The following is a 12910-nucleotide window of genomic DNA, read 5'->3' as shown; positions in this document are numbered from 1 at the left end:
AAGGGGAGGATCTAATCCTTTGGAAGAAAGATAATGGGTTTAGTATTGATCATGTTGAATGAGAATTGGACTTTTCAATGGAAAATCCAGAGAGAAGTATCTGATTGGCATTTGGAGATGTAAGTCTGCAGATCAGAAGAGCAATTATCAATTTTTGAAACCGGCTATGTAAAAATAGAATTGAAGGGGATTCCCAATGAGTATGTAAAGAGAGAAGAGAAGAATTAAATCAGATGATAAGGAACATCCCCTTAGAATGTCAGTAAGAGGGGAAGGAACTACTGAAGGAGACAAGAGAGTGATGAGAGAAGGAAGAGGAAAACTCCCATCATGAGGGAAATAGAGAAGATATTTAGAAGGAAGAGCTGTTCAAAAAGATCAAAAACTATAGAGAAAAAAATGAAGGATGAATACTAAATAAAAGGTCATCGGATCTTTGATTAGGAAGTCACAGGTGACTTTTGAGAGAAATTTCAATAGACTGATAGAGATGGAAGCATGACAGAAAGGGTTTGAGCAAAGATCAAACAGCATAAAGATATTAAGCAAAGTAAAATATTTAGTACAGATAACCTTATCGAGAAGTTTAGGTAAGGAAGAAGAAAAGAAAGAGAAGGAAGGGAAAAGGAGGAGAAGGAGAAGAAGGAGGAGGAGGAGAAGAAGAAGAATATGAAAAAGGAGAAGGAAGAGGAGGAAGAGCTGGGACAAAGGAAAGGAGCTGGGACAATAGTTGAATAGGGTAGAAAGGTGAAAAAAATTCTTTGAGGATCTAGGATTACTTCTATAATATTCTAAAATATTATGAGGCATAGAGCAAATCATTAGCTAATTTTATTTTTTCAAAAAGAGAAAAAATTGAATTTCGAAGGTAAAAAATGGAAGTAAAAATTTACAAGAAATGAAAAACACAGTGAATAAAAAGAAACAAAGAAAACTATGAGAATTACAAAACCCAATTACATACTAACAAATCTGAAAACAAATGAAAACTTACCAAAATATAAAATTCTCAAATTAACAAAACAGGAAATAAAAAATCTAACCTAAAGAAAAAATCTTAAAATAAGATACTGAACAATATATAAATGAACTCTGAAAAGAAAAATAAATTCCTAGTCCAGATGAAATTCTATCAATGTCTAAAGAGCAAATAATTCTGATACTATTAAAAAAAATCATAAAATCAGAGAAAAAGCACTTTACCAAACTTCTTCATTGAGATCAATATGGTTCTGGCATACAAACCAGAGAGAGATAAGCAACAACAACAAAAAATCAGAGGAAAAAAACTGTAAATCAATAACACTAATTAATATTTTGAAACTTTAAATGAGCTACGATTTCTTTGATGTAATAATATAGATTTCAGTCCTGTCATATCTTTTCATTCTGTGCAAATTCTTGTCTTGTCCATTTTCTCCTATAAATCTTCTCTAGAGGATCCATTAAACAAAGGTAGACTACCTCTAGATCTCTTGTCATAGTAAGGATACCAACCATACCATGCAGATTTTATTGATTATCCCTCATTCTTACTATGTGACCAGTCTACCTAAAACATTTTTAGTAATGACAAAATATAACTAAAGAAGATTGATATAAAAAGTATTAAATAAAATATTATAGAGTCTACAGAAGTATCTTGAAAAATTATTCATTATAACTATGTTGGATTTCTCCCCAGACCAGTTCAACATTAGAAAAATAATTAACATAATTAACCCTGTTAATAATAAAAAATAATTTTTAAAAACCTCATGAATATATCAATAAGCAGAAAAATGTTCAATAAAATACAGTTTTTACTTATGGCAAAAATTTAAAAATCATAGGAATAAAGAGATTCTTTCTTAATATGATCCAAAAAAATCTATCTAAAACCAAAGGTAAGCATTGTTTGTAATGGAGAAACACTAGAATCATTCCCATTAAGACTGAGATGAAGCAAAGATGCTCACAGTCCCCACTGTTACTTGACAAAGTTCTAGAAATGCTAGCTATAGCAATAAAACAAGAAAAGGAAATCAAGGGAATTAGCATGGGGAAAAAGAAGGCAAGACTATCTTTATTTGCAGGTAATACTTAGGGGTCTTTATGATTTGTATTTGAGGAACCCCAGAGAATAAACAAAAAAAATTAATAGATTAAAATAAATCCACAGAAGTATTAGACATTCTGCATATTACTAACAAAATCTAATAAGAAGAGCTAGGAAGAAAAATATACCTTAAAATTATATATTTAAAAAATACAAAATGTATTGTTCCCAAAAATATACCAGTACACCCATATGCATACATATACAAACATACACATGCAGGTTCTATATTTATGCAACAATCTTTATAAAATTAAAAAGTTAAATAATTGGAGAAAACTCTTACATCCATGGCCAGGCCAAAGCAGTAGAGTAAAAATGAGAAGACTATCTACACTATCCTACAGATGTCTATCAAATTATTCTGCTTTTAGAATTAAGCAAAAATAATAACAAAATTTATGTGGGGACCTTTCAATTATCAGAAGACACAATAGACAAAAGTAAGAAGGAAAGGAATTTATTGTTAGAGAATCTCAAACTATATTTTGAAGAAGTAATTACAAAAATTATACATCATTGTTCAGCCATTTAGTCATGAACAACTCTTTGTGATTCTGAGGACTATATCAAGCCAATATTGTCCATGGGGTTTTCTTGACAAAATGTAAGAATGGTTTGACATTTCCTTCTCCAGTGTAAAGAAAAATTAAATAGTGTTGGACAAAAAAAATGAAAAGTAGATTAATAAAAGGAAAAAGCATGCACAAAAAAACCAGCATTAGACAAGTCTAAGACTATAAACTACTGAGAAAAGAACTCCATTTGACAAGAAATGCTAGGAAAGTTGGGAAGCTATCTCATGATTGAATCAATGTATATAAAGTGCTTTGCAAAATTTAGAGCATCATGTAAATATCAGGTGGTGGTACTGGTGTTGGTTATCATCATTACTATCATTTCACACCCATCAAATTAGCAAAGATGGTAAAAACTCATTGTTGGAGAGGCTGAGCAAAGTCAGGCACACTAATTCACTTCTAGTGGAGCTGTAAATTGGTCCAGCTGTTCTGGAAGGATAAAACCTTGTAATTATGCAAGAAAGTTCCCATTTTTCCCCACATTCTTTGACCCATTACTGTGACTATATTTCAAATTGCTGACAGCAAGAAAAAGCTTTCTATCTACAAAAATATCTACAGAAGCACAATTTGCAATGGCAAAAATCTGGAAACAAAATACGTGCCCGACAATGTGAAAGGACTGAAAAAACTGTACTATATGTATTCAATGAACACTCACTGCATTGTAAAGAATGGCAAATGTGAAGAATTCAAAAAAATACAGAAGACTTTGATAAAATTACGTAGTGAAAAAAGTAGAACCAAAAGAAGAATATTCACAATGACCACAGTAACTTAAATAGAGAGAATATGAACAAAGCAACCAACTTAAGTCAAAGAAAACAATCCTGGCACCATCCTATCCAAGTTAAAGGATACAACCTCCTTTTATATTAATAATTAATTAACTACAAAAGCAGAAAAGTGTCAATCAGCCAACAACCATTTATAAACTACCTACTGTGTTACAGGCAATGTGCTAAGTGAACAAATAATATACACAGCCAAAATCACTAAGTATTATTGAATTGTCTTTTGAGAATATAGGAGGAAGGGGTAGAAGAGAGAAGGGGAATGGAAGAAATTGTTACATATCAAATATAAAAGTAGTATTTTTTTTCATTTTAAAAAAAGATCTCCCTCCTCCAATGGTACTTAGCCTAGGATCCATGAACCCTTTTTTAAAATATTTGATAACTGTATTTCAATATAAATTTCCTTGGTGAACTTGTGCATCTTATTTTACACATTTAAAAATATTATTCTGAGGAGTCCACGAACCTCACTAAAACTCTGACACATTCATAAAGGCTTAAAATCCCTGGCCTATTCTAGTCTGAATAATATAAGGAGGAAGACAGACTGAGGAGAAGAGGAGGAAAAAAGAGAAAGTTACAAAGAGGAGGAGAAAGAGAGATTGAAAGGTCTGGATTGGTACAGTTGGTGAGGCAGAAAGATACGTGTCCTACATAAGCCAGAGATGAGCCAGGTCAGGCCTCCTGGGTGAGAAAACCTTCTAAGTAGGAAAAGAATTGTAATTAGTCTGATGATAATTGCAGAAAGATTGCTGGCTTATTAATTTTTTCAACAGGCTTGGAATACAGATTGAGTCACTCCATTAAAGCCACCTTGAGCTCAGAGTTACAGCCTGCCCTATCACCGGTAGGACAGTGTGTGTGTGTGTGTGTGTGTGTGTGTGTGTGTGTGTGTGTTAAGGCAAGAGTAAAACAAAGCTTACTAACAGGACACAATCCAAGGGGAAAATAATAAGCCAACCAGAAATAGAAAAATTAAAGTAATCAGAGAGGAAGCAATGGAACAAGGCAGTCTCCTTTCCATGGGGGAATGGGAAAGATTAAAATACAAGGCTGCCAAAGAGAAACAAAAAGAAAGCCCTGGAATCAAAGGCCATCAGTCCTGGGAAATATCTCAGAGACCATCTAGGTCAACTCTCTCACAGCATTTTACAGAAGACAAAACTTCACATCCAGAAAAGCAAAAGAATAAACCCAAGGAAAAAGAGAAAAGATTCAATCTGCCATATATCAACTCTGAGTATAGCACTGGCTCCCCATAGCCTGGTCTATGGACCAAACCTCATCACCATACCTCTAAGTGGCCAAGACACTCCTTTCCAGTCTTAAGAATATATTAAATGAAAATTAATTTAAAAAAAAAAGTTTATTTCTTACCTCAGTCATTCCTTCTAAGCAAGGAAGGGAAGAAGGCGTGGTGGCCAGTGTTCTTGTGCAGGACAGGAGTAATTCATGCTCTCCTGTACATCTCTCTTGGCCATCTACTTTTGTCCCAAGTTGACCATAGTCAGCGCGGCCCCAGGTAAACACCTTGCCAGTTTCTAAATGCAAATATTTTAATTAAAGTTAAAGACAGACAATGTCATGATCTCAATAGTAAATGTTAACAATAATATGCAGGGACAACTAGGTGGCACAGTGGATAGAGCACCAGCCCTGAAGTCAGGAGGACTTGAGTTTGAATCTGATCTCAGACACTTAATACTTCCTGGCTGGGTGACCCTGGGCAAGTAACTTAACCCCAATTGCCTCAGCTGGAAGTGATATGGTTTTTATCTTACAGACAAGAAAAGTTGGGTTCATTCAGCATGTACCTGATTAATGCTACTCAGGATTCATGGATCACAGATTTAGAGGTAGAAGGTAATTTTTAGGTAAGCCACAACTAACAAGGAAATTAAGGAACTTGTTAGGATGATCAAATGAGACAATATATATAAAGTCACAGAGTCTATGTGTCCCCAATGAGTGCAGCTCAGAGATCTGGAGCTAGAAGGTACCAGTCTCTCATACTACAGATAAGGAAACTGAGTCCAGGGAACTGAACTTATCAGCACTAAGTGACAGGAACAGAATATGATCCAAATCTAACCCTCTTCCCTCTGCTCCACTTAAATAAGTATGAAAGAAGCCAGCCTCAAGCAGAGGTCATTTCAGGCATCGTCCTCTCGCCGTCACCCAGTCTCAAATGACTCACACCTTCGTGGCTCCCATCCCCACCTTGCCACGGGCTGCTACCCTGCAGCTCCCTACCATCCTGACCCTGTCTCCATCAAAACAAGCCTGTCGCTCAGAGCCTCATTCTATGCTTGCCACTAATTAATGCTGACAAGGACTACCGAGTTTCCCCCTCCCAAATGACATACTTGCAATATACTAGGGGCCTGAAAGACAGTCCTTGTTCTAAAGGAGGTGATTTCACTGAGCTAGCAGAAGGTAGAGAGAGAAGGGTAGTCGTATCCTTAGGCAGGAGTGATTTACATGGGACTTCATATGTACCACATCATGCCATGTACATTGCATGGCAACTGGGCTGTGCAGCAGAGAGCACGCTGGGATCTGGTGTCAAAAACCAGAGTCCATAACAGAGTCTGAATGCAAACTAAATCATATTATTTTCCCTCTTCTTTCTTTCTCCTTCTTCCCTCCTTCCTTCTTTCCCTTCCTTTCTCCTTCCACCTTCCTTCTTTGCTTTTCTTTTCTTTCTTTTTCTGTCTTTGTCTTCCTTCCTTTCTTTCTTTTCCTTTCCTTCCTCCCTCTCTTCCTTTCTTTCCTCCCTCCCTCCCTTCCTTCTTTCCTTCCTTCTTCCTTCCTTGTGTCCTTCCTTCCTTTTTTCCTTTCTCCCTCCCTTCCTTCTTCCTTCCTTCCTTTCCTTTTTTCTTTCCTTCTTTCTTCCTTCCTTCCTCCCTCCCTCCCTTCCTTTCTTTTCTTCTTTCCTTCCTCCCTTCCTTCCTCCCTCCCTCCCTTCCTTTCTTCCTTCCTTCCTCTCTCTTTTTTCTTTCCTTCTCACTTCTCTTGCTTTTCTTCCTTCTTTGTTTCTCATATTTTTCTTCCATAAAACAACGAATACAGAAATATGTTTTACATGATTATAGATGTATAATCTACCTTCAATTGTTTACCATCTCAGTGATAGGGAAAGAAGGAAGAGAGAGATTTTGGAATTCAAAATTTGTTTAAAAAAAAAAGAAAACTAAAAATTGTTTTTATGTGTAATTAAGGGGAAATAAAATTTTAAAATGATTAAATAAAAAAGAAGACCCTAGTTCAAATCTGGCCTCAGATATTTATTAGCTGTGTGACCCCAGGTCAGTTGCTCAACTCTGCATGCCTCGGTTTCCTCATCCATAAAAGGAACTGCAGGAGGAAATGGCAAACCACTCCAGTATCCTTGCAAAGAAAATCCCAAATGAGGTCATGCAGAGTCATGAACAAAAAACAGCATGTAATAGGCACTTAATTAATATGTTTCTTCCTTCTTTTTCTTCCTTCCTTCTTCCTCTTTCCTTCCTTCTCCTTCCTGGCATTCTGCCTCCACAGAAATCTATGCCAACATCCCTGAATATGGCAGCAAATGACTCTTAGATGGAAAGCACCCTCTTTCCCCCAACAGTGAGCAACATGAAGCCTCCCAGAATGCATTCAGTTTCACATTTGTTTTTCCAACAGAAACACAAACCCTGAAGAGACACAGATTATTAACAGATTTTCTGCAATCAATATGCATGACCATGTGCCCTGCATAAATTCTTTATACATATTTGTTTGAACAAAGAAAACCTTTGCGTAAAAGACAAAACATAAAGTAATGCATATTAAATTCTCAGAAGATCTCCTACATTCTTGGTGTTTGGTATCAAAGCTTCATCTGGCCCCACATCTAACATATGGTTAGTAGCTTCTTCTAGGAAAGCATCTGTTGAACCAACTGAAATGAGGGTGAAACGTCCGAAAACAGTCTCCAATGGGTTTTGCATGTCGGCACTTCACTTACTCCTTCATCCTTCTATCAAACATTCATCAAAAACCTACAATGTGCAAGGCCCTGGCTTGGGTTCAGAAAGGGGAGACCAAAACATACGAGACTTGGTTCTAGGGAAGTTCACAGTCTTAAGGAGGCAGAGGAAAAGGTCCAGTCAATCAACAGTTAGCCAACAAGCATTTTTTAAGGGTTTGCTATGTACCAAGCATTATGCTAAGTGCTAGGTTTACAATGGAAACAATAAATGTCATACCTCTAGCTTACATTCTAATGGAGGAGAAAGTCGAGAAACAATCTGTACAGACAAGACAGATATAGCGTAAATGGAATGTGATCCAGGAGGGAAAGCATTAGCAATATATGGTCACAGAAAGTCAGAACTAGAAGGATCTTTTTAGCCCAGCTAGTCTACCTTCTCCCATTTTACAGATTGAGTAATGTAGTCAATAATTCACAAACATTTATTAATGTTATATTACATTGCACTATTCTAAACATGAGAGGTATGAAATTTTGGGGGGTTTGTTTTCTTCGATGGCAGTTGAGAAGTAACATGGTACAGTGGATGATCAGTACCATGTGTAATGGACCATACTGTGTTCCAGGACCAAACACTAGCTATTCCCAAATGACGTGATTTGGGAATTTGGGAATTATTATACAACAGCCTTAGTCTATAAAACAGTTCTTTGAGAATTTAAAAAGGCATGAAAAATGCTACCCATTTCCAAAGAAAGAACTGATGGAGTCTGAATGCAGATTGAAGCATACTTTTTTTAAACTTTCTCAATTTTTTTCTTTCTTTTTTTGGTTTGTGCTTTCCATGACTAATATGGAAATATGTTTTATATGACTGCATGTGTATAACTTATAACAAAGTGTTTGCTTTCTCAATGAGGGGAGAGGAAAGGGAAGGAGTGAAAGAGAGAATTTGGAGCTCAAAATTTTTTAAAATTAGTGTTTAATAATTTTATATGTAATTGGAAAAAAATGAAATATATGAAAAAGTAGGAATACAAAGGATTTGAAGTTATGAAATTTCATATTATATTCTATATCACTAATTGCCAAAACTGCCTCTATTGAATAAAAAAAGAAGTAAATGAATGGAATAATTTAAATAAGATATTGAAGGAAATATAACATTGTAGTATTTGATAAATCCAAGGACAATTAATTAAGGAATGGATTCTTTCCTCAATAAGATCTACTAGGAAAACCATGAAGAAGTTTGGTGAAAAAGAGCTTAGAACAGCATCTGACACCACATAGCACAATAAATGTCAAATGGATAAACTAGCTAAACATAAGAAATAGAATCATAAAATACCAGAAGAGAATACCAGAATCACAACTTTGAGACTGGGGAGGAAAGAGAAAATGTATCCTGATTTAGGATAGAAAAGACTATAAAAGACAAAAAAGATCATCTCAATTATATACAAAAAAAAAAAATTTAAGTTTATAAAAATAAAATGATTGCAACCAGACTAAGCAGGAGGAGGGAAAGTACACAGTAGGGGGATATATTTTTGCATTAAATATCTCTAATAAAAGTCTAACATCCAAAATCTCTAAGGAACTGATGCATTTTTATGCACATATTCCCCAAGGACGTAAAGTTTTCAAAAGGAAAAAAATGCAAATATCAACAAACATTGAAAGAATAATTTTAAATTATTAATAACTACATAAATACAATTTAAAACAATACTGATGTGTCATCTCTTAATATTGAAAGAAAGAAAGAAAGAAAGAAAGAAAGAAAGAAAGAAAGAAAGAAAGAAAAAGAAAATTCTATGTTAGAGGGCTCTTTGGAAGATAAGCAGAAATCCACTGCTACTGGAACTATGAATTGGCCCAACTAGTTAAGAAAACAATTTTAAATCCTGTGTTAAAGTTATTAAACCCATCCATACCCTTGACTCAGAGATCTCACTACTGTGATTATATCCTCAAGGAAGCTAATGTAAGCAAGAAAATACTCATATGTTCAAAAATACTTATAGCAGCATTATTTATTATAACAAAAACCTGGAAACAAAATATAACCAATGATAAGAGAACAGCTGAACCAATTGTGATATATGAATGCAGTGGAATATTATTTTACCATCTATGAAGAATTCAGAGAAAGTGGGAAGATCTATATAAAATAATACAGAGTTAAGAAAGCAGTGAGGAAAATAAAGACATCACAACTGCAACAATACTTAGGTCAATGAAAATAAACAATATTGGTACTAAATCATGAAAATGATCCATTTTTTCTGCTCTCAGAAAACTACCAAAATAAAATAATATCTACTATCATCTACTGGGCTGAAATGTGGGGAAAGTTCACATGGGATGGGGCTGAGGAAGGGATGGATCAGGATCCTTAATAATGAGTGGTATATATTGTGCCAAAAGGAAAAACCAATGAAAATTGTTTTAAAAAACAAATAATACCTGAATTCTTACAAAGGAAAAATAAGATGGAAATACAGTTTCTTCATTTCCATCTTGTATTTTTCATTCATTTGCAATATCTATTAAGCAGTTCCCTGTGCTTAGAACTTCCTATGTTAATCCTTGCCTCAACTGTATCTGATAAGATGAATATTGAAATCAAGGCTTTAAAAAAATTCTCAAAAATGAATTTCAGGCCATTTCCAATAATTGAATCCACAATAAAGAAGTTCCCTGAGGCACCATAGAATATTTATGTTTCAAGTTGAAATCAATTCATAGTCTAAATTTGACAAGTAATCTTTTTTTTTTCACAGAGAAAAGAATTATGGGGAAGCAGCTATTATAGGAATAAAGCATACAGCAGCACATTTGAATCATAAGAACCTGTGTCCCATTCCTGAAATTCCTAACTGTGTAACTCTAAATCCCTTAGTAACTGGACCTCAATTTCCTCCTCTGTAAAATAAGGAGATTGGACTCTCTCTCTCTCACTCCAAGCCTTTTATCAAGGGAGAGAGATAATTTAGAACCAACATTTCCAAAAAAAAATATTAAAAACAAAGTATATAATAAAAGAAATCTACATGTTGTATTTCTATTTTTTTGAAGCAAACTATGGAGATATGTGTTTTTACATATTTTCTTTTTCTGTTCAACTTCATATGTATAAATGTTCTCCTTTTCCTTTTGATGTTCATTAAATTCAGGCAAAATATATTTTTTTAAATATGGTGTCAGTTTCAAGGTGAAAGATGAATGGAGAGAAATGCAAAAGTTCTATAAATAATGTCAGTGAGTAAAATGTAATTGAAATTCTTATGCACAACCACAGATGGGTAAGGAGGACACAGTCTCATGAAAATGAACACCACAAAGCTAGATGAGCTTAGTGCCAAGAGGAAGGACGTTCAAAGCTCCAGAAGAGGCTCAGAGGAGGAAGGGTTCTGTTCCCCCAGGAATGGTTAAGAAAGGCTTAATGAATTAATTTATATCAGAGTCATCTGTACTGGTCTTACCTACCCTTTTCTCCCCTCTACTAGACTGGGAGCTATACAAGAATCAGAAAATAGGGACTAGAGGTTGTGTTCCATCTAAATTTCCCATCTCTCCCAGTGCTGGGCCCAATTTTCTATTCTTTGCTCATAGGCACATAGTACATGCTTATTAAATTTAATTAAAATGATGAATTGGAATTGAGCCTTTCATCATTTAGAGACTAATGGAGGCTATTGGGGGGAAGAGGAGATTAGGATAAGAAGAGAATGATTAGTCACAAAAAAAAAAGGTAGCCCAAAGTATAACACTAATCTAATTATAGATCCAATAGGTCTCAAGCAAAATCTAAATACAAGTAACCTTCCATACATTTGGTACAATGGAAAGTACAATGTATTTGGGGTAAGCAGACTTGAATTCAAATTCCAGGTCTGACACCTGCATGAAAGAGTTGGACTAGATGAGCTCTAAGATTCTAGTCATCTCTGATTCTGTGATCCTACAAGCCCTATTATATACCACTTCTTTGTCAGTCTCTGAAATGCACTGCGACCTGCTCACACCCACCATGACCCTTTCCATTGCTCTCTGACTGAATACTCAAGCCAGCACGTGCTGATCCTGAGGCCTGAAAAGACAGCTCCTTTGGGAGATAAGTAGAGACAGGGTACACACCTTAGGCCAGGTTAAGAACTAGAGTTTCTCAGGACTGCCAAATCCAAAGGACTGACATGGGAAGCTGGGAGCTAAAGCTGGAGGAGGATATGAAGAGAAGTACTACCCAAAGTGTCAGTAAAATGACTCTGTCCAATGTAATCAAACTCTTCAAGGTACCATCTGCTGGTGTACAATCTCCATTCCTACCTTGCTTAAATATTCAAACCCATGACCACGTGTCAAGACTTCTCCTTACCTGGATTGAAAATTAACACTATAATTACCTGTTGAACACCTCCCTGGACCACAAAGATAGAAATCATGGGTATTTAGCCACTAGTGTTTCTGGAGCACATATATTATACATGGGTAGGTCTGTACTCCTGCTAAAACAGGAAGATAAAGTGTGACTATTTATTATCTTCACATGTTCAGATTTATCCTTACATTCATAGTGGGCAGTGCTTTGGGAGGCATTACTTTGGAGTTAAGAAGAGCCTATGGAACAAAGACTCTTTGGCCAGAAAAAGTTATCCATAGCAAAAAGAATAATTCTGGTTTCTGTATCTGCAAAATGGGTATCAAGCCAGAATTGCTTAAAAACCTATAATGTGTTAGGCACTGTGGTAGGTAACAAAGATATAAAGAGAAAAGCAAAATAGTCTGTGTCCTCAGAGAGCTTATATTTGATAAGAGGAGACATATCGGCATATGAGAAATAGATTTCATGTAGGCTAGCTTTCATGTAGAAAGTGTCACTTGAGTTGAGTCTTTAAAAAACTGTGAATTCCAAAAAGGGAGGAGAAGAGGGAGTGCATTTCAGGCATGAGGGTTAGTCTGGACAAAGTCAAGGTAAAAAGAAATAAATGACATGTATGAAGAAAAGCAACTTTGAATGGCCCACAGAGCACATGGAGGGAAATAAGATATAATAAGAAAGACACAATAATAATTGTACTATTTACCTCTTAAAGTTATGAGAAAAGGACTTTGTAAACTGTAGGCACCATATAAATGTGTCATCAATTGTTATTTATTCATTTGTTCAACAAGCTTTAAGCACTTACTATATAAACCCAGTTCTGTACTAGATACTACAGATACAAAAACTTAAAAGGAAATTGTTCCCACGCTCAAAGCTTACATTTCTTTAGATTCATATTTTATTACTCAACAAGCAATAGAACTCACCTCTAAATGATACCTGTAATCCTAGTCTCCAAATTTTAGGTTAAAGGTGCACAGTCAGACATCAACCCTATCTGTTCCTTAAAGACTTTGCTGCTCCATGAGGACAATAATAGATTGGGTAGAATCCAACTCCCTCAGGGAGCTGAAGGTACTA

At 35.3% G+C, this 12910-nt stretch overlaps 1 protein-coding gene across 2 annotated transcripts in view; it reads right to left on the bottom strand.

The window, feature by feature from the left end:
- The window catches only part of SERGEF (secretion regulating guanine nucleotide exchange factor), a 231699-nt gene that overhangs the window by 181846 nt on the left and 36943 nt on the right, over positions 1–12910 (bottom strand). For both annotated transcript variants that reach the window (XM_051965428.1, XM_051965429.1), the window contains exon 9: positions 4854–5017. In XM_051965428.1, the coding sequence (XP_051821388.1) occupies positions 4854–5017 (164 nt within the window). The remainder of the gene's footprint in view (positions 1–4853; positions 5018–12910) is intronic.

This window comes from Antechinus flavipes, chromosome 6 (assembly GCF_016432865.1).
Source record: "Antechinus flavipes isolate AdamAnt ecotype Samford, QLD, Australia chromosome 6, AdamAnt_v2, whole genome shotgun sequence".
Classification (NCBI taxonomy): Eukaryota; Metazoa; Chordata; class Mammalia; order Dasyuromorphia; family Dasyuridae; genus Antechinus; species Antechinus flavipes.
This window is presented reverse-complemented; position numbering and strand designations above follow the sequence as displayed.